Source organism: Bombina bombina, chromosome 5 (genome assembly GCF_027579735.1).
Source record: "Bombina bombina isolate aBomBom1 chromosome 5, aBomBom1.pri, whole genome shotgun sequence".
Classification (NCBI taxonomy): domain Eukaryota; kingdom Metazoa; phylum Chordata; class Amphibia; order Anura; family Bombinatoridae; genus Bombina; species Bombina bombina.
Window position 1 is genome coordinate 703824716 of NC_069503.1, and position 23638 is coordinate 703848353.

General features: G+C 38.2%; 1 protein-coding gene across 1 annotated transcript in view; it reads left to right on the forward strand.

Annotated features, from left to right (window-relative positions):
• The window catches only part of BMP6 (bone morphogenetic protein 6), a 381976-nt gene that overhangs the window by 232200 nt on the left and 126138 nt on the right, over positions 1 to 23638 (forward strand). Inside the window, 1 exon segment of the mRNA XM_053714726.1 lies at positions 6889 to 7081. Coding sequence (XP_053570701.1) covers positions 6889 to 7081 — 193 coding nt within the window.

Consider the following 23638-nt stretch of genomic DNA (forward strand, 5'->3'; position numbering starts at 1 on the left):
CCTAACACTACCCCCCTGAAGATCATCCTACCTTGAGTCGTCTTCACTCAGCCGAGCAGCGATGGAACCGAAGAGGAGATCCGGAGCGGCAGAAGTTATCCTCCAAGGGGCGCTGAAGAAATCTTCCATCCGATGAAGTGATCCTCCAAGCGGCGCTGAAGAAGTCTTCCATCCGATGAAGTGATCCTCCAAGCGGCGCTGAAGAAGTCTTCCATCCGGGCGATGTCATCTTCCAAGCGGGGTCTTCAATCTTATTCTTCAGGATTCATCTTCATTCCGCCGACGCGGAACATCCTTCTTTCCTGATGGACTACCGACGAATGAAGGCTCCTTTAAGGACGTCATCCAAGATGGCGTCCCTTCAATTCCGATTGGCTGATAGGATTCTATCAGCCACTCGGAATTAAGGTAGGAAAATTAAGTGTTAGGTTTTTTTTAAGGGGGGTTTGGGTTAGATTAGAGGTATGTGGGTGGTGGGTTTTAATGTTGGGGGGGTTGTATTTTTCTTTTACAGGCAAAAGAGCTGAATTTTTTGGGGCATGCCCCACGAAAGGCCCTTTTAAGGGCTGGTAAGGTAAAAGAGCTTTGAACTTTTTTAATTTAGAATAGGGTAGGGCATTTTTTTATTTTGGGGGGCTTTGTTATTTTATTAGGGGGCTTAGATTAGGTGTAAGTATCTTAAAATTGTTGTAATATTTTTTAAATGTTTGTAACTTATTTTTTTTATTTTTTGTAACTTAGCTTTTTTATTTTTTGTACTTTAGTTAGTTTATGTAATTGTATTTAATTGTAGTTATTTGTAGGTAATTTATTTAATTAATGTAATGATAGTGTAGTGTTAGGTTTAATTGTAACTTAGGTTAGGATTTATTTTACAGGTAATTTTGTATTTCTTTTAGCTAGGTAGTTATTAAATAGTTAATAACTATTTAATAACTATTCTAACTAGCTAAAATAAATACAAAGTTACCTGTAAAATAAATATAAATCCTAAGATAGCTACAATGTAATTATTAATTATATTGTAGCTATCTTAGGGTTTATTTTACAGGTAAGTATTTAGTTTTAAATAGGAATAATTTATTAAAGTATAGTGTAGTGTTAGGTGTAATTGTAACTTAGGTTAGTTTTTATTTTACAGGTTAATTTCTCTTTATTTTAGCTAGGTAAGCTATTAAATAGTTAATAACTATTTAATAGCTATTGTACCTAGTTAAAATAAATTGAAATTTGCCTGTAAAATAAAAATAAATCCTAACATAGCTACAATATAATTACTATTTATATTGTAGCTATATTAGGGTTTATTTTAAAGGTAAGTATTTAGTTTTAAATAGGATTAATTTAGTTCATAATAGAAATATTATTTAGATTTATTTAATTAATATTTAAGTTAGGGGGTGTTAGGGTTAGTGTTAGACTTAGGTTTAGGGGTTAATAATTTTATTACAGTGGCGGCGGTGTAGTGGGGGGCAGGATAGGGGTTAATAAATTTATTATAGTGGCGACGGTGTAAGGGGGCAGGATAGGGGTTAATAAATTTAATATAGGTTGCGGTGGGGTTCAGGAGCGGTGGTTTAGGGGTTAATACATATATTATTGTTGCGGCGGGGTCAGGGAGCGGCGGTTTAGGGGTTAATACATATATTATAGTTGCGGCGGGGTCAGGGAGCGGCGGTTTAGGGGTTAACACTTTATTTACTTGCGGCGGTGTAGGGGGGGCAGATTAGGGGTGTTTAGACTCGGGGTACATGTTAGGGTGTTAGGTGCAGACATCTCCCATAGGAATCAATGGGATGTCTGGCAGCAGCGAACATGAACTTTCGCTATGGTCAGACTCCCATTGATTCCTATGGGATCCGCTGCCTCCAGGGCGGCGGATTGAAAACCAGGTACGCTGGGCCGTAAAAGTGCCGAGCGTACCTGCTAGTTTTTTGATAACTAGCAAAAGTAGTCAGATTGTGCCGCACTTGTGTGCGGAACATCTATAGTGACGTAAGAATCGATCTGTGTCGGACTGAGTCCGGCGGATCGAAGCTTACGTCACAAAATTCTACTTTTGCCGGTATCTAGGGCTTGATAACTAAGGCGAATCAGCCTCGCCACAAATACGCTGCGGAATTCCAGCGTATTTGAGGTTGACTGCTTGATAACTACCCCCCACTCTATCATCCCGCAGCTCCAGAGAAAGGCAGAAATATATTTTCTTAAAAAAATCAAATCTTTATTTATCAAAAAAGGTAAAAACCATGTAAACAACATGTAAAAACATGTAAAAATACATAAACCAGTTGCAGGGTTTAGAACAGAACGCCAAACATGTTTCGGGCCAAGTCTCAGCCCTTGTTCACTGGCATAATGTGTGTTCCCACCTGCTAGTTCTATTTAAAGGTAAAGCATTAAGACAATTGCAGGCACCTATACCTCATTAACCCTTTAAGGAAAGGGATCAAAATTAAAGGTTCTAGTACACTATAGTTTTAAGCAAAAAAAACACATATTATATATAAATAAAATTGCAAATGTAATGAATACTATTTTGTAATTCGAAAATATTAGAAACCAAGTATATTGTGTTGGAACTGAATATATATTAAAGTAAATTTCCATAAATAAACACAATAAGCTTAATAAAATAAATCCACATTCATGATCGAGTTTAGACCAGAGGGGTGCTTTGTTTGTAAATTGAAAATCCAAAATACCTCTCTCTGGTCTAAACGTCTCTCCCTATCTCCCCCTCTTCTATGTCTGGGCACATGGTCAATGCCCTGTACGGTTAACAGGGAATCATTGGAATTATGATCTGGATTCCCTATATCTCTTAGATGTTGTAATACCCTATCGCGTAGAGCACATTTCGTGCGCCCTACGTACTGTTTTTTACATCCCTGGCATGTTAACAAATAAATGACATGTGTGGTGTTACATGTAATTCTGAAGCGTATGTCAAACTTTTGTATTACTCAATTTATTTTTGTTCCTTGTTCAATATGAGTACAGGTTTTGCAGATTTTACCATTGAATGTGTTGCAACCTAACCTTTTTGTGAGCCATGTCTGATTATTGTTGTAAGGCAACATTGAGGGAGCCAAAATGTTTCTCAGAGTTTTAGCTCTACGTGCCGAAAAATGGCACCCCTCAGCAACAATAAATATATATTTATACATATATATATATATATATATATATATATATATATATACATTATGTGTGTGTGTGTGCATTAGAGCCTTTTGCCGTTAAGTAGATGAAAACATGTAAAATCAAATTTATGCAATATTTATATTTATTAACATTTTTAACTATGCATTTACAGTAAATATTTAACATTCCAATGTCCTGTACATAGCATATTATGATTAAAGTATTTCAAAATAGATATTAATATATATATATATATATGGACGCATCTTGCCACAGCTATATGCCTGAATGGAAAAGCAAGGTCGTATATGTTCAACCAAAGTTCGCTAACACGGACTGTAACACGGTCACAAACCATCACTGACATCATTGCCTTACGTTACCTGTGAATGTGAGAGACTGTATTACCATGTGTTTTCAAAAAACATATTCATAAGAAACGCTGAGTTTGGGCACATTTGAAGTGACTCAATAGCGCTGAGGATATGAATACTACTGCTTAAACGTTATGCTGGCTATGTGATAATAACATCTTTACTTGCTTTCTCACAACCATGCTTGCTAATATCTCCTCTGCATGCAGCTCTACATGTTAGCTTTTCAGGATCTCAGAGACACTGAAGAAACGCTATTATATATGCTCAACGCTAACTCTCTTACTGCTAACTTTTCCTGTCGCATGCTTTGCATGTATGGCTTAACAAAAAAGTACTAATATGGCACATATTGTCTGTTATTAAGTACAAATGAAATGTGATTGCATACAATAGCTATTACATATGTTTACTGTGTTCATTTAGGGAGCTTAACCTAGAGACCACTTAGATCCCGGTGACTCTTTTTACTTTATGTACTGCCCAGTATGATACTCTCCTTGCTTGGAGTACTGGGAGCAGTTGGGTGTAGTGAGTCTAAGTTTAAGGCTTTCCCTTTGTAAAAATACACGAGTACCATTCATTTAATACTGTTTTGTGACTGTGGATTAAAGTTGTGACCTGCTTCTGCTTGTAGTACCCCTATTGACCTCTTAGATCCCACTCATTTATACCTGCCCAGGAAATACCTCTCGAGTAGGGGGTTCTGTGTGCAGCAGGGTGTAGAGGTTCTCTACAGGTACCTATAATAAATAATAAATATATTCTGGCTGTTTTTGTGTTTTAGCATCAAAGTGTACCCTTGACCGGTCAAGTTTTGAATACTAACTCTAGTGTGTATATAGAGAAATTACATTTTCTTTATTAATATTTTACTACGAATGTGATAGAGTGTGTTGTATCCTACCTACTGGGTGGTAGTGTTCACACAACTGGGAGTACTTCCCGTTCACAATTGAATAAAAGTCTACTTTTTGAACAATTTTTTGGTCTAATGAGCTTAATTTCTAAAAAGAGTGCTGAAATCCCTGTCTTTTGACAACTAGGATTACATTCCTAGTTATCTCTCTCTTTCTAACCCATACAATATATATATATATATATATACACATATATACATATATATGTATAGCTATATATGTATAAATATATATTTATGTGTTTATATGTGTATATATGTCTACATATATACACATATAAATACATTAATACATATGTGCACATATATAGACATATATATATATATATATATATATATATATATATGTATATATATATATATGTATACATACATACATATACTGTACATGATATATGTAGAAATATTTATTTATGAATAAATAGAACATAATCTGTTAGGAAAAGAACATTGTAATATGAAATATTCATATTTCCATGCTGGATTAGCACTAATGAGAATGTGTTATGGTGTTTGCGCGAGAGTGGTTTATTTTAAAAAAAAATTCTCATTGTCTTTTATGTGGGAATTACGTGAAAGCGCACGCAATATTCTATGTTGAGATTTTTGAGCTAGTTATTTTCAACTTGTAATACCAGCGCAACCCGACTAGAGCAAAAATCTCAATTCTAGCAGAGTTTTCGCTAAAATATAATTGTAATCTAGCCCTTATTCTATTATTTCTACTAAACTCTCATTTAATTTTGTATGATGTATTTACAGACATATGTAAAATATATAAATACATAATACATATGAATACATATATAGGGGCCGATTTATTAAGAGTCGGACGGACATGATCCGCTGTAGAGATCATGTCCACCCGACATTGCTAAATGCCAACAGCATACGCTGTCGGCATTTAACATTGTACAAGCAGTTCTGGTGAACTGCTTGTGCAATGCCGCCCCCTGTAGATTCGGCCACTAGCAAGGGGTGTCAATCAACCTGATCGTATGTGATCGGGCTGATTGCTGAACGCTGCCTCAGAGGTGGCATGCGAGGTCTTAAGACCGCTGCTTCTTAACTCCTGTTTCCAGCGAGCATGAAGGCTCGCGCGGAAACAGATGTATCTGGCCACATTCGGAGAATGATAAATTGGCCCCATGGGCAATGAAATTTGGATACATACAGCTGACTTGAGTCAAGTGAGTGCTTAGTGTGAGAGAGACTATACAGAGATATATATATACAAGTGCATTGGAGCCCTTTGCAGTCATATAGGTGAAAACATGAAAAATCATATTTTTGCAATATTCATAAAAGTGTTTAACTGTGTATGTACTGTAAATATTTCACATCCCAATGTTCTTCACATAAGTGAATATTTTCTAAGCATAGTACAGATATATATTTTACCCAAATAATCATTATTTACGTGAAGACCATTGGGATGTAAAATATTCATAATTCATATCAGGTTTAGCGCACTTAAATTGTTTTTTGAAGTTTTCACGCGTGCGCTCACTAGAACTGCTGGTGCAATGATAAATGCAGAGAGCTACATCGTATCATGTCCGCTCGCACTATGATAAATCTACCCCCAAGACTTTTGAGTTCGATATTCTGTGAAAATTTGTTCAAAAACAATTTTCTGGGTTCAGGCTGACTGGAAAATATCACATGAATATTTCTTTGTAAAAAAGGAAGATATATTTTTTCTCACAATTTCCTCAGCTCATCAGAGTAAGTTCTTTGTGAGCAGTTATCCTTCAGCTAATATTTTACAGTCATCAGCATTTAGTATAAACATTTGGCAATTATACAGCATTCAAAGAAAGGACCAAGTAATTTAACATCATAAACATAAAAATAAGATTTGCTTGTGATATCTAAGTATAAAGTAATTTTATATTTCATTTATCATGTTACATCTTTAGTAATTTTGACATTTCATATGTGACTGCAAGAAAATTACATTTGTATTTTAAACTATCATTATATTTTAATTGCATTGCATAGCAAAATACAATTGTTTTTAAATACATTTACATTGTAATTACCATTGTATTTTATTAAAGGGCCATAAAACAAGTTGCGATAGAGACAAAATATAATAATATGTACTTTAATTACTTTACCTGCAAATTCATACTGCAGTGTCTCGCCATTAACCCTTTCTTTTTAGTTTCTGAATTGTAATGCTCTAACTCCCCACACACATTTCCTTCTATGGGGCCGACTTATCATCGGTCTGTCCGACATGATCCGCTCAGCCCTTTTAGGATATGCACAGATCTCAACCTGTTTTATGTCCCTTTAAGTGCATTTGTGACAGCTAATCACACTTACATCACTTTGTACCCGTTGGTGCGCAGTGAAATGAGAACAGGATGCATTTTCAGTTGGCTTAGCAGGTCAAGTGTTAAACTGCTATACTAATTGCATGTCATTTTTGTTTTCTAGTTGAATATGATAAGGAATTATCACCTCGCCTACGACACCATAAGGAATTCAAGTTTAATTTGTCACAGATTCCAGAGGGAGAAGCGGTGACGGCTGCAGAGTTCCGGATATATAAGGACTGCGTCATGGGAAGTTTTGAGAACCAAACTTTCTTAATTAGCATTTATCAGGTCTTAGCAGAGCATCGAACAAGGTGATCCATTATATACTGAAATTCAAGCCTAATATGTTACAATTTATTTATAATTAAAGGACACTTTACTAAAAACACTATTATTAAAGGGACAGTAAAAAGAAAGACTAGCAATATGTTACATAATTCTGCACAGATTGCAGAATTATGTAACTTCTGGGACAATGGTTACTGTCCCTTTAAAGACACTATACTTTCATTTTCGCTCAGGACCAGCAGTGCTCTGGGGCTCCCATGAGGTACTTTGACTATGTGTTTAACCAATTTGCAGGGGTTAAACACACAGCATTACATGGTGCTACTTTTAAAATTACATGCTCTAATGCATATCTTTTACTGATCCTCTTTGGCTGATAGGTACATCCTCAACATTTAGCGTTAGTAGGGTGCACCTATATGTGTCAATGGCCAAGATTCAATAACACCTGTTTGGGAAATTAAAACTTGCCCCAAGATCACATCTCAAATAATTCACAGTTCAAAGAGATTTGTGCCGTACCTCATACAACTTTAATACGTGTAAACATTTAGACTTGACCAGTATAATATTTAATGCAATGACATATAAATGGGAATTATACCGTTAACTCTGCCTGTAACCTGAACATCACTAGGTGGATAATCACCACAGACTATGGGGAGACAGAGTGATCCTGTCAAATAGTTTATAAGATCATTTCAATTATAAGTCCAGTCTTGTAAATGGAACAAGAAACAATGATTAATATATAACCAATAGCATTGGTGTCCAAAGGAACACATTTAAGACATGTCAACTACTATTAAACAGCAATGAGTCAGCCGGTGCTAGGATTTTTGGCCACACAGGCGAGGATATATTTTGCCCCCCCCACATTACATACCATCCCATTGCTAGTTAAAGGGAAATGAAACCCACATTTTTTCTATCATGATTCAGAAAAAGCATGACATTATAAGCAACTTTTTAATTAACTCCTATTATCAATTTTTCTTTGTTCTCTTGGTATCTGTATTTAAAAAGCAGGATTGTAAGCTTAGGAGCTGTCCCATTTTTGGTTCAGAACCTGAGTAGCGCTTGTTGATTGGTGGCTAAATTCAAATCAAACAGTGGTAGTGCAGCATAGCAAATCAGACAGTGGTTGTGCTGCATAGCAAACCAGACAATGGTTGTGCTGCATAGCAAACCAGACAACGGTTGTGCTGCATAGCAAACCAGACAACGGTTGTGCTGCATAGCAAGTCAGACAGTGGTTGTGCTGCATAGCAAGTCAGACAACGGTTGTGCTGCATAGCAAGTCAGACAGTGGTTGTGCTGCATAACAAACCAGACAACGGTTGTGTTGCATAGCAAGTCAGACAGTGGTTGTGCTGCATAGCAAGCCAGACAGTGGTTGTGCTGCATAACAAATCAGACAGAGGTTGTGCTGCTTAACAAATAAGACAGTGATAGTGCATTACAGCTTAATCTAATTGATTATTACTACCAGTGACAGTGAATGAGGGGGCAAAGTGTGAGTGACACAGCACAGCTGTCTAACTGAAATAGATCATAGTTAGAGCCCACCGTCCCAGGAGGACTTACCTCCCTCAATATTGATAATGTTCTCCCTCAGTGCATGGCCATGTGTGTTGTGTGTATATATGTATGTATATTGTTGTGCGTGTTTGTGCATGTATATATATATATATATATATATATATACATATATGTATGTGTGTTTGTGTGCAAAAGTGTGTGTATGTATGAGTGTCTGCATGTTGCGTGTCTATGTGCATGTGTATGAGTGTGTGTTGTGTGTGTTTGCGTATACACATGTAAATATATATGTTATGTGTATGTACAAGGGAGTGTGTGTGGGTGGTGAATATATATGTTTGTGTGTATATGCATGTATGTGTACATAAAGTGTGTGTGTATGTATGAGTGTGCTGTGTGTGTACATGTGCATATATGTGTGTATATATATATGTGTGTGCATGCAGAGTGTGTGTATAAGGGTACATGTGTGTATATGTTTGTGCAGTGTTTCTATGTATGTAGAGTGTGTGTGTGTGTGTGGTGTTGTATGTGTACATACTTGTGCATGTGTGTATATTTGTGTTTATGTCTTTTTGTGTTTTGACAGTTTATTGTTTCACCCTTATGATTAAGATACAAGAAAAAAAATTGTAGACAGCACTCACATATCTTTTACATGGGAACACATTCTGTAGCACGTATTATCTATGAGCAATAAAAGCATTAGTTAGTTGGAACTCAGGAGACAAACTGTTACAAATAGGCTTTTAAATATTTTATCCCATAAAAGTGTAGAATTCATTTCCTATACAATGGTGAGGCCAAACTCCACTCCAAGTGTACCTAAAGATGCAGGCTCTAATTATCATGTTACATTCTAACAGGTGCTTGGTTTCATTTCACTGACTCACTAGCTCCTAAAAAATAATCTTAAAAAATGAAGTATGATCCATCCAGCAGAAGTACTGATACAAAGGGTGGGTTCTAGCTAAATGGAGCACCCTTATAGTTAGACAGTCAGTGGTTGTGCTGCATAAAAAATAAGACAATGGTAGTGCATTACACTGTAATCTAATTAATTATTACTGTCTGCCACCAGTGCCAGTAAATGAGGGGGCAAAGTGTGAGTGACACAGCACAGGCTGCAGTCTGACTGAAGTAGATCATAGATAGAGCCACCGTCCCAGGACTTACCTTGCTCAATATTATTGATAATGTTATGTTCTGATTTGTTCTCCAATCTCCCTCAGTGCATGGCCATGTGGTTGTGCAGTTCATGATGGGGCTGCCAGTGTAGCTGGAAAAAGTTCTCCGGGACCGGTTGGGCGTGGGAGCGCAGCTGCAAATCACAGTGGGAGAGTAAGGGAGGAGGGCAGGCCAGCATAACCTGTCTGTGCTGTAACTTAGCCAGGCTGGAATCAAACATCACTGATCGCTGCACAGCAGGGCCCGCCCCGGTGTCCGGTCCATTGGGCTTTGGCACACAAACTCAAAGTCACACTTTAGCTCCGCCTCCCCAGGCTCCAGCATTGGGCTCTGCAGACTCTACACGGACGTCATGTTACCCAAACTTTGCTACACGTGTGTGCAGCAGGCTAAATTGGTTATCACAGGCAGAGGCAGGCAGCCAACACTTTCACTGTGCTGTAGACTGTAAAGCTGTGTCAAACTGTCAATCATATGCGTTCTTCACCTACCGCTACCCTGTAACAGTAACCCACATGCAAATAGCAAGCAATCATGACATAGATTTAGATAGATAAGATAAGTTAAATTGCATTGCTAACTCCAAGATTGCTAATGGCATTGCTGACTGCCGCTGACTCCAACGCTCCAAGACTGCGCCCCCCTCCGTGTGCGCTCTAAGGCGGCTGCCTAAGCTGGCCATGCAAGTTAAAAAAAAGCCTTTCCAATTCACTTTCATTATCAAAAAATGCATTATCAAAAAGTGCAGTCTTTTTATATTCACACTTTCTGATGCAACAGCTCCTACTGAGCATGTGCAAGAACGTGCATGCATTTTGTGATTGGTTGATGGCTGCCACATGATACAGGGTAAGAAAAATTGAAGTAACCATAATATTTGTCAGAAATCTACTGCTCAGTCAAAATTCAGACTAAGGCCCCCGATTATTGAAAGTGCTACGAGGCAGCAAAATATTCAAAGGGATCTGCCGTTATGTTGAGTGAACCTGACAAAATATTACAAACTGACAAAACCTGACAAAATATTACAAACATAGTGGCATCTCCGAAAAGCCTTTACTATACATGCTATTGGTCGGCGATGCTGGTTATAGACAACACCCAGCATCGCCGACCATATTGGCGATGTATAGTAAAAGGATCCCTTGAATAGAACTGCCGTGCCTAACGACTAATCCTAATACCCCTAAACCAAAGTACCCCACAATCGCAAACTAACACTACACTAATAAAGATCTAAACTGCAAAATACCTAATCTCTAACTTTTAACCCCTATGCTGCCATATACCCACCGCAAGTCGCTAACTATTAACCCTATTAGTTATAGTGTCAAATTTTGCCAATAAGAGGAGCACTCGGTAGATTCAGTGAATAAAACTTGACTTTTATTTAGCTTTGCAGCTTAACATTAAAATCTTGAGTTACAACAACAACAACATCTTATGGACAGATAGAACAGCGTTCTCTTAGCTTATGCGTTTCGCTGAAATGCTGTTCTATCTGTCCATAAGATGTTGTTGTTGTTGGATTGGAACAGCCAATAGAATGCAAGCTCAATCCTATTGGCTGATTGGATCAGCCAATAGGATTGAACTTAAATCCTATTGGCTGATTGCATCAGCCAATAGGATTTTTTCTACCTTAATTCCGATTGGCTGATAGAATTCTATCAGCCAATCGGAATTGAAGGGACGCCATCTTGGATGATGTCACTTAAAGGTACCTTCATTCAACATGAAGACGTCGTCAGAAGAGGATGCTCTGCATTGGATGTCTTGAAGATGGACCCGCTCCACCGCCGGATGGATGAAGAAATAAGATACCGTCTGGATGAAGACTTCTGCCCATCTGGAGGACCTCTTCTGCCCAGCTTGGATAAAGACTTCTCCCAGCTTCGTTGAGGAATTCGGCCCGGTTGGGTGAAGACGTCTCCCGGTAAGGTGATCTTCAAGGGGTTAGTGTTAGGTTTTTTTAAGGGGGTATTGGGTGGGTTTTAGAGTAGGGTTGGTTGTGTGGGTGGTGGGTTTTAATGTTGGGGGGGTTTGTAATTTTTTTTTTACAGGTAAAAGAGCTGATTACTTTGGGGCAATGCCCCGCAAAAGGCCCTTTTAAGGGCTATTTGTAATTTAGTGTAATGTAGGGCTTTTTGTATTTTGGGGGGGGGGGGCTTTTTATTTTGTTAGGGGGATTAGATTAGGTGTAATTAGTTTAAAAATCTTGTAATTTGTTTATTATTTTCTGTAATTTAGTGTTTGTTTTTGTGCTTTAGATAATTTTATTTAATTGTATTTAATTGTATTTAGTTTAGGGAATGTATTTAATTATAGTGTAGTGTTAGGTGTTAGTGTAACTTAGGATAGGTTTTATTTTACAGGTACTTTTGTATTTATTTTAACTAGGAAGTTATTAAATAGTTAATAACTATTTAATAACTATTGTACCTAGTTAAAATAAATACAAAGTTGCCTGTAGAATAAAAATAAACCCTAAGATAGCTACAATGTAACTATTAGTTATATTGTAGCTAGCTTAGGGTTTATTTTATAGGTAAGTATTTAGTTTTAAATAGGAATAATTTATTTAATGCTAGTAAAATGTATTTAAATTTATTTAAATTATATTTAAGTTAGTTGGTGTTAGGGTTAGGGTTAGACTTAGGTTTAGGGGTTAATAAATTTAATATAGTGGCGGCGTTGTAGGGGGGCAGATTAGGGGTTAATAAGTATAATGTAGGTGGCGGCGGCGGCACATTAGGGGTTAATAAGTATAAAGGTACGTGGCGGTGTAAGGGGCGGCAGATTAGGGGTTAATAAGTATAATGTAGGTGGCGGCGATGTGGGGGGGCAGATTAGGGGTTAAAAAGTATAATGTAGGTGGCGGCGGTGTAGGGGGCGGCAGATTAGGAGTTAATAAGTATAATGTAGGTGGCTGCGGTGTAGGGGGCGGCAGATTAGGGGTTAATAAGTATAATGTAGGTGGCGGCGGTGTAGGGGGCGGCAGATTAGGGATTAATAAATATAATGTAGGTGGCGGCGGTGTAGGGGGGGCAGATTAGGGGTTAATAAATATAATGTAGGTGGCAGCGGTGTAGGGGGGCAAATTAGGGGTTAATAAGTATAATGTAGGTGGCGGTGGGCTCCGGGAGTGGCAGTTTAGGGGTTAAACACTTTATTTATTTGCGGCGGGGTCCGGGAGTGGCGGTATAGGGGGTAAACAGTATAGTATAGTGTTGGTGTTTAGTGACAGGGTACCAATAAAGCTGTGAAAAAGCCGAAGAGCAGCAAGATCGATGACTGTCAGTTAACAACAGTCTGCTGCTCTTTGCCCCGTACTTGGTGCGCGGCTGTTTGACAGCTTTTTTGGTAACTTTGGAGAGCGTATTCAGGTCCGCGGCAGCGATGTTAGGCAAACTTAGGCGAGCGTATTGGTGCCGTCAAATGCAGCACAGTTGACGGCTTGATAAGTAGATGCCATAGTGTGCACACATAAGAATGTATCAACTTTTTTTATATCAACTTTACTGAAGTGTCTGCTTGTATAATTACTAAGCCTTTGTGTGGATGTCAGAGGCCGAATTTACACTTGGGACTTGATTGGCCAAAACAGTTGTGTTTGAATTGGGATAATCCTACATCGCAGGTGAAATAGACTGTATCAAAGAACGTTTTTTCCTTTTGGTGCTAAGACTTTTCTTGTTTTATGTTGAATGGCTAACTATTAACCGCCATATTCCCACTGCAATAAACTAACTATTAACTCCTATGCCTCCAACTATAAACCCCTATGCCACCACATTCCCACCGCAAGTATCAAACTATTAACACCTATGCCGCCACATACCCATCCCAAGTATCTAACTATTAACCCCTGTGCCGCCACATACCCACCGCAAGTATCTAACTATTAACCCCTATGCAGCCACATACCCATCACAATAAAATATTAACCCCTATGTCTCTAGCTATTAACCCCTGTGCTGCCACATACCCACCGCAAGTCGCTAACTATTAACCCCTATGCCACTACAAACCCCAAACGCAAACTAGCCTAACACCTAACCCCACTTTTAACTAAACCCCCTAAGTCAGAAAAAAATAACAATTTTAAAAATAAAAATTAAACCTAAACCACCACAACCCCAAACACAATCTTACCCTACTCTACCTAACACCTAACCCCCCTAAACTAACCCCACTAAATTACAATAAAATTTTAAAAAAGCTGTTACAAAAAAAAAAAAAACACAGTATCCAAAATAAAAAACACCATTACACCTAACACTAAACTACATGGCCCATAAAATAAAAAAAACCCTAACACTAAAAAAAAGTTACAATAGCCCTTTTGTAGGGCATTGCCATATAGTGATCATCTCTTTGGAAAAAATAAAATTAAAATGCCCCCATCTACATTAAAATAAAAAACCCTATTCTTAAAAATAAAAAACCCCACCCCAAGAAAGCCCTAACTAACCCCAAAAGTGGTACTCACCATTGGGTAATCCAGCTCCTCTTGATCCGACGTTGAGCCCTCTTCATATTGGTTCCTGGCACCCATCTTTGGTGGCCTTTTCCGCCTCCTCCGCTCCACATCTTCTTCTCTTTGGCTCTCTTCGGTAAAGCCCTCCTCTTCATGCGGTCACTTCCGCACACTGAAATTAGGGAAGTGCAGAACCCCAATAAATAGGGACAACTAGACAAACTAGCTGTAACTAAGAGTACAACAAAGTTTAAAGAGAGAGTAATTCCACTTATATGTTATAAGACTTTAACTCTACTTACTTCATAAAGTGTCCAAATGATAAAATTGTTCAAAATCATTCATACATTAAAATTTATTTAAATCAACTAAGGAACTCACACACATACAGTAGCAAAAGCTGTGAATTAAAACCACTTAAACTCTGTGGATAGCATAATACCCATTAAGTAACTATGTCCACTATTAAGTTATCCTCAATCCGTTATAAATTACAATCCGAGGGCTGCATTAATTTTTAACATATAGTAGTAAAGGATTAGAGGATATAAGTTAAATTACTTAGTAAACTGATTTTACCACAAGATTAAGCAAATTAAAAAGGACAACAGGAGAGACAAAGCTGCCCCTGTCGGACCCCAATAAATAGGGGTACCACTTAATCCTGATTGCCTGATTTAAAATAATTCAATCCCTATTGGCTGATTTAAATCTTTGAAATTTAAATTCTAACTATCCTTTTCTATTGGATGATTAGAATTTAAATTTAAAAAACTTCTTTCTATTGGCTGATTTAAATCAGCCAATAGGGATTGAATGATTTAAAAAGATTGGGGGAGCGGAGTTGAAATGACTGACATTCTCCCAGAAGGTAGTACCCCCAAACAAGTGGTATTCCTAGGTGCCTCATGAAATTGCTGTCAACATACTAAAAGGCCGACTTGATCCCCTGCATCCTACTCGATTGACACCCCTTTTAAGAAGGGGCAGACCGTGGCTCAATTCTGGTCTGGAGCTGAGTTTCAGGAGCCAGGCTAGGCCTGCAAGGTTTTATAGTTTATTATAGGGATTTGTTTTTTGAAAGTAGTGAGTTAGCTGGGCTTTCCAGGGGAGTGTAGTTTAGACATTACATCAGTGTAAGCGGTATTAGGGAAATAGCTGGGTGTTCTGGTGGTGTGTAGGTTAGGCATGACATAGGCAGTCAGGAGGAGTTATCTGGGCAGTGCAGGGGGAGTGTAGGTTAGCTATGATGTAGGCGGTTGGTGGGAGGTAGCGAGGTGGAGCATGAGGAGTGTAGGTTAGGTGTGACATAGATATAGGTGTTCAGGAGGAGTTAGCAGGGCATGCTAATGGGAGTAGCCTGCACTTTGCTTTGGACACATCGATACAAGACCAAAATGTTCGAAGTCACGAAGTGCAGGTTGCGAGAAGGGCGGCGGCCATGTTTGTCTTGCTAGCTATCAGCTGCCGAGATTACATCACCTGAGCTAGTTAGTGCTGTGTAGGCGTAATTAAACTTAGATCCCCACAGCAAGTGTGTCTACACAGAAACTATTTTTAGTTTCAGTGAGCTCAATGACTACGCTGTGTAGGCCCACTTCAAATATGCCCCCTCTGCAGCAATGTCAGTGATGAGGGTGGTGACGTCATGCTCCCATTGGCTTCTATAGGAGAGACATTGTCGCATTGCTCGGACATGCCCCTTTTCTTTGAAAATGTTGATGTCAATGCTTTGAATATCAGGGCTAAGTGCTATTGCATTGTCTTTTTATTATGCATTTGTTGATTATGCAATTCTACTGAATTTAATGGTCCTTTAAAATTAACTATTTGGCAATTGGTATTAGATTATAAATTATACCTGTTTATTAATTTTTTTAAATTGAATTTAAAAGGACAGTCTAGTCTAAAACAAACTTTCCTGATTCAGATAGGGCATGTAATGTAAAACAATTTTCCAATTTACTCCTATCACAAATTTTGCTTTGTTCTCTTGATATTGTTAGTTTAAAGCTAAACCTAGGAGGTTCATATGCTAATTTCTAAGCCCTTGAAGGCCACCTATTATCTCAGGCCATTTTTACAGTTTTTCACCTCTAGAGGGTGTTAGTTCCTGTGTTTTATATAGATAACACTGTGCACACGCACGTGAGTTCCAAGGAGCCAACACTGATTGGCTAAAATGCAAGTCTGTCAAAAGAACTGAAATAAGGGGCATTTTGCAGAGGCTTAGATACAAGATAATCACAGAGGTAAAAAGTGTATTAATATAACTGTGTTGGTTATGCAGAACTAGGGAATGGGTAATAAAGGGATTATCTATATTTTAAAACAATAACATTTCTGGTATAGACTGTCCCTTTAATGTCAGAGCATTCAAGACCTGTGCTTGTAATATGTCAAATTGCTATAGTTAGGCATTAAAAACACATTATTACAAGTCTTATGTATACAATAGAATTATTCTTTTTTTGCATATAAAGATTTTACACCTGAGACTTGCTATAATTAAGCTCTAACTATCTATCAGCTAGATTACGAGTTTTGCGTTATGGTGAAAAAGCCTCGTAATGCTGCTTTTTCACTACAGCTGGTATTACGAGTCTTGCAGGTATATCTGTAACGTAATTACCGTAGCTTTCAAAAAGTCCTTTTCAATGGGACTTCCATAGCGCCGGTATTACGAGTTTGCCTGTCCAGCCAAAAAGTGAGTGGTACAGCCAATACCGTCAAGATTCGTACCGTAAACTGAAAGTCAGTAGTTCTGGGTTTTACGCTACAAAGCCGTAACATAAAACTCATAACTAAAGTGCTAAAAAGTACACTAACACCCATAAACTACGTATTAACCCCTAAACCGAGGCAGTCCCGCATCGCAAACACTAAAATAAAATTATTAACCCCTAATCTGTTGCTCCCGACATCGCCGCCACTATAATAAACATATTAACCCCTAAACCGCCGCACTCCTGCATCGCAAACAATAGTTAAATATTATTTTTTTTTTTTAAACAAATTTTTTATTGAGGTTCTTTACCAAACAAACAAGTATTGCTTTTCCATACATAGTAAAAAGGAAAATAGGTTATTACAGAGTAAGCTGCCAAAACAAGGTCACATAGGTACATGGTATAATTAAATGACAGATTACCCATTAGATATAAACAATAAACTCTGTTCAAACAATAAACCTGCTGCAAGATATAAGCAGCCGCATAGGGACCGCCAAGAAATTGTAGTACAATATAGGGCAGGAAAGCAGCAATGTGATAGGGCCACTCATGGACCCCTAATGAAGAACCTCTATTTTATGTTTTTAAAGCTGTAATTGTAAATAACCAGGTGAATATCAAATATAGATTGAATAATGGTCAAATAATATTAACCATCCATGAAGCTAAAGAAAAGCTTGCGAGATATAATATGCAGTGTAGAATGTAATAAGTGCTATATAAAATAGTAGGATGAGATGGAAAGGGAAACTCCCCTAGCTATTGTTGGGATCTATAATATAGCCTTCGGGCTGACAAGTAGAAGCCTGTTTAGGCTTTGCTCAATTCTCTATGCTTTATGTGGTCTTTAATGAGGTCCCTGAAAAAAAATAATTTAAAAGTGAGGGTTTAGATGATAAGGACTGAAGATCAGACCTGCTGATCTGAGTAGAGGAGATAGATCCTAACATATAACGTAATGAAAAAGAGAGTAAGTGCTAGGGGAGCAGAAAGGGTTGCGGTATAGGCAAGAGAAACCGCACTGTTAGTTCTCCAATTGTCAGGAGACTCTTTACTTGGGGGGGGGGAGGTTGTAAAATAGTTGCAGCAATTAGTAGGAGCAATAACTGTGGGAGGGGGAGGTGGTGTGCTGAATATAATGAATAAGGAGCTAATTATAGGTGCAGGTCCAGTCTGCGCTAGAAAAAAGGGCATCCTGAAAAGACTGAGGTTATAGCATAGGATAGGTATTAGTTAGCAGTACGGCCACAGCCCACCTGTCTATACATGCAAATACAAGTAATATTGACAGTGCAAGAGTATATCATGGTTACATAACAATTGAAGATAGGCAATCTAGAACAAATCTATAACTTTAGCACAGAGTGAACAATTAGAACATTACTCATGTGCAAATAAACACCGGCTACATAGGATAGATATAAGTCAGTAGTATAGTTACAGCACTCCTGTGCTACATTCCTACATAAGCAATACAGAATTCACAAGAGTTTACTATTGTTTTACAACAATTGTAGATAGGATACCAGGGGAAAATCTGAAGGTCGAGTATATAGCAACATGTTAGGGCATTGCTTATGTACATTGATATGCATAGTGGTGCAGGACTGTATCTGGAACTATGCTATGGAGCTATAAAGCTATAAATGTGTTAAATATAGGCATCACGCTGCCCCGGCCGCTGGCAGCGAGATGTCATGCTCACAGACCTCGCCTCAGCACCACACCCATTCAAGCAATATGGAAGCCCACAAACATGGGGAAATATGTAATGAGATATTTAGATGCTTTTTCTCAGTAGGTGTAGACAATAAGAAGCTTGTAGATACATTATGATAAGGCGTACAAACATTGCTGTCATCTTACAAAACAAACTAATTGACATATATTAAAACAAAGTCTGCTGAATACCATGTTGCTGATAACATCTAAACAGACTGCGAAAGAAAGTATGTCCATAGCAGGTGAACTTGAATATGCCCATGTCTATGACACAAGTATGCTGCTTATGTGGTGATTGCACAATAACTTTTAAAACCTCTCAACTTGTAGGCTGTATCTAATGACAGGCTGGACAGGTGCGTGGTGGGAATCCAGGGGAAGTTTTTGGAGAGTCACACATCAGGCTAATAGCCATCATTAGGACTTAGGTCAATACTATTTTGTGCAGAGTTCACCCTCCTACAATTGAATGCACACATAGGTAATAAACATAAAGGAACATTTAGCTGAGGTATACCAAAAGAGCGTAGCGTCCAGCACCTAATATAGTCAAGCTGCAAAAACCGGTGAAATATAACTATTAGGAGCTGATTTACAATGAGAGATGTCAATGCAGCAGCTGCATAAGATTGCACCTACTGGCCGGAATCATCCTACACCTACTCGCCAGGTTTGAATGTCCTGCGGCACACTGACTGAAGTTGGTTGTGCGACCAGGCAGTAGGATAGTTTGCGGCAACTGTAGCTCTTGGAGTTCTCCAGGTCCCTCTCCAGGGTGTATGAATAAAGCAGCTTCGCGACGCTCCATTTATTGATTGCAAATGCCGCTGTAGGATCGCAACCTCCGCCATGTGAGCTGAGGATCCTAGTGTCAGAAGGGAAGCAAGGTTGCAGCTTGCTCAATGACCTCCATTCCGGAGTCCGATTGTGCTGAGTCAATTGCGCAATTTGAAGTGTTACATCCGCTCCAGCCGTGCACAAAATGTTGGCTGTGTCTTGTAGGCTTCCGCCCCTTTTGCGTTTTCTACAGCTCTGGTTGAACTGGGAGGTGGATATGAGGCTGTGAGCAGGCTGAACAAAGATGTGGCTCAGGTACTCTTCTATTAGTTGGAAGGAGGCCTCAATACACTCCCTTGCGATTAATTCCCAGTCGCCTATAGCCGCCATTTTCTTGCACGGAGAAAACTAAAACACAGCTGAAGTAACTTCTAAGTCTGCTGCAATAGCTAAATTCAGTGCACTGAGTGATATTGTTAGTCCACCATACAAATAGTATAAGCTAGAAGTCTTAAAGTAGCCGTCTTCTGTCTTTTATCAGTTGCTCCGGCAGGCTGCATGTCCGTAGCTGTGTCCCATGCCAAGATTAAGAGTTAGTGTTTAGTATAAATGTCTATACCTGGCTAGCAGGATACACCATGAAGACACTTTGTATGGATCCTTACTAGAGCGATGAAGACTCATGATAAGCTAGATTTATGCCTCTAGTATCGGGCTCCAGATCAGGAGCTCTTGTAACATGCGTCCGACATCTTAGGCAGTTGGCTCCGCCCCCCTAGTTAAATATTATTAACCCCTAATCTGCTGTCCCTAACATTGCCGCAACCTACATTACTGTTATTCACCCCTAATCTGCTTCCCCCAAAATCGCCACCACTATACTAAAGTTATTAACCCCTAAACCTAACCCTAAGTCTAACCTTAACTTTAACACCCACTAACTTTAACATAATTAAAATAAATGTAAATAAAAATTCCAATTAATACCTAAATAATTCCTACTTAAAATAAATACTTACCTGTAAAATAAAACCTAACCTGAGTTACACTAAAACCTAACCTTACACTAAAATTAAATAAATTACATTAATTAAATACAATTAACTAAATTACAAAAAAAAAATAAACACTAAATTACACAAAATAAAAAAGAAATGATCAAATAATTAAACTAATTACACCTAATCTAATAGCCCTATCAAAATAAAAAAGCCCCAAAAAATCAGCTCTTTTACCTGTAAAAAAATAATAAAAACAACCACCAACGGTAAAACCCACCACCCACACAACCAAACCCCCCAAATAAAATCTTATCTAAAAAACCTAAGCTCCCCATTGCCCTGAAAAGGGCAGTTGGATGGGTATTGCCCTTAAAAGGGCATTTAGCTCTTTTTCAGCCCTAACCCTAAGCTAAAAATAAAACCCACCCAATAAACCCTTAAAAAAAACTAACACTAACCCCTAAAGATCAACTTACAGTTTTTGAAGACCGGACATCCATCCTCAACGAAGCAGGGAGAAGTCTTCATCCAAGTGGCAAGAAGTCCTCAACGAAGCCGGGAGAAGTCTTCATCCAAGCGGCAAGAAGTGGTCCTCCAGACGGGCAGAAGTCTTCATCCAGACAGCATCTTCTATCTTCATCCTTCCGACGCGGAGCGGCTCCATCTTCAAGACATCCGGCGCAGAGCATCCTCTTCTGTCGACGGCTCTTCAAGAATGAAGGTTCCTTTAAGTGACGTCATCCAAGATGGCGTCCCTTGAATTCCGATTGGCTGATAGAATTCTATCAGCCAATCGGAATTAAAGGTGAAAAAATTATATTGGCTGATGCAATCAGCCAATAGGATTGAGCTTCAATACTATTGGCTTATCCAATCAGCCAATACTATATTTTACTGTTGGGGGGTTGTTTGTATTTTTTTTACAGATAAAAGAGCTGATTTCTTTGGGGCAATGCGCAGCAAAAGGCCCTTTTAAGGGCTATTGGCAGTTTAGTTTAGGCTAGGGTTTTTTTATTTTGGGGGGCTTTTTTATTTTGATAGGGCTATTAGATTAGGTGTAATTAGTTAAAATATTTGATAATTTCTTTTTTATTTTGTGTAATTTAGTGTTTATTTTTTTTTTGTAATTTAATTGTATTTAATTCATGTAATTTATTTAATTTTAGTGTAATGTTAGGTGTTAGTGTAACTCAGGTTAGGTTTTATATTACAGGTAACTTTGTATTTATTTTAACTAGGTAGCTAGTAAATAGTTAATAACTATTTACTAACTATTCTACCTAGTTAAAATAAATACAAACTTAGCTGTGAAATAAAAATAAAATCTAAGATAGATACAATGTAACTATTAGTTATATTGTAGTTAGTTTAGGGTTTATTTTACAAGTAAGTATTTAGTTTTAAATAGGAATTATTTAGGTATTAATTGTAATTTTTATTTAGATTTATTTTAATTATGTTAAATTTAGTGGGTGTTAGGGTTAGGGTTAGACTTAGGGTTAGGTTTAGGGGTTAATAACTTTAGTATAGTGGCGGCGAGGTTGGGGGCGGCAGATTAGGGGTTAATAACTGTAGGTAGGGGGCGGCGATGTCAGGGGCAGCAGATTAGGGGTTAATAACTGTAATGTAGGTGACGACGACATTGGGGGTGGCAGATTAGGGGTTAATAAGTGTAGGTAGGTGGCGGCGATGTTGGGGGCGGCAGATTAGGGGTTAATAAGTGTAATGTAGGTGTCGGCGTGGTCGGGGCCAGCAGATTAGGGGTGTTTAGACTCGGGGTTTATGTTAGGGTGTTAGGTGTAAACATAAATTTTCTTTCCCTATAGGAATTAATGGGGCTGCGTTACGGAGCTTTACGCTCCTTTATTGCAGGTGTTAGGCTTTTTTTTAGCCGGCTCTCCCCATTGATGTCTATGGGGAAATCATGCACAAGCACATAAAACCAGCTCAAAGCAGCGCTGGTATTTTAGTGCGGTATGGAGCTCAATTTTGCTCAACGCTGACATATTGCCTGCTAATGCCGGATTTTTGCAAACCTGTAATAGCAGCGCTATAGGGAGGTGAGCGGTGGAAATAACTTGCAAGTTAAACTTGATATACCAGGTCGGCTATTTTTGTTTAATAACTGACTTTAGCTATACTGGTGACTTTACAACTGACTAAGAGCTTGTTTCCATTGAGCCTTTAAAAATAGAGCCGTAACCTACCGTAGCGGCCAACAGCTAAAATAAATTTTCGACTCCATCTTAGTACCAGGTTTCCATTGAAAAAGTTTCCGCTTTGCATGCAGTCACTTTTTTCGTGTAGGTGTAAGTTAGCGTTGTGTTAACGCTTCCAGCCAATGCCAGATTTCTAAAACAATAGGTTACTATGGTAATCTAACCTTACACTACACTTATTGCATATACGGAGCTGCATATGTTCCCTGTCGCTCATTGTTCAAATCAAGCACCTCAACGCATGCACAATATCTACCTCTCAACCGCAAACCCCCACCGCAATAACTAATAAATGTATTAACCCTTAATCCGCCAACCCCCATATCTCAAAGTATCTATTAAAGTTAGTAACCCCTAATCTGCCAACCCCCATATCGCAAAGTATCTATTAAAACTATTAACCCCTAGTCCGCCATGACCCCACAACACAATCTAGCTATTAAAACTATTAACCCTTAATCCGCCATGCCCCCACAGCGCAATCTAGCTATTTAAACTATTAACCCCTAATTCGCCATGCCCCCACAACGCAAATAACTTATTACTAAGCCCCCTAACCTAACACCCCCTAAATTAACCCCATTACATAAATTAAAATAATCCCAAATTACAATTAAAATATTAATCAGAAATTACATTTAAAATAAAAATCCTAACACTAATTTAAAAATTAAACCTAAGATTAAATAACAATACTTAAATCTAAAATTACAAAAAAATAAAAAAAGTCTACAATTACAGAAAAAAATAAACCAAATTATCCAAAATAAAAAAATTCTGTTTAAATCAGCCAATAGGATTTCCGTAGCTCTCATCCTATTGGCTGATTTGAATTTGAAGAATCAAATCAACCAATAGGAATGCAAGTTACGCCATTCTGAAACGGGTACCTTGCATTAAACTGCAGTGTATGGCAGTG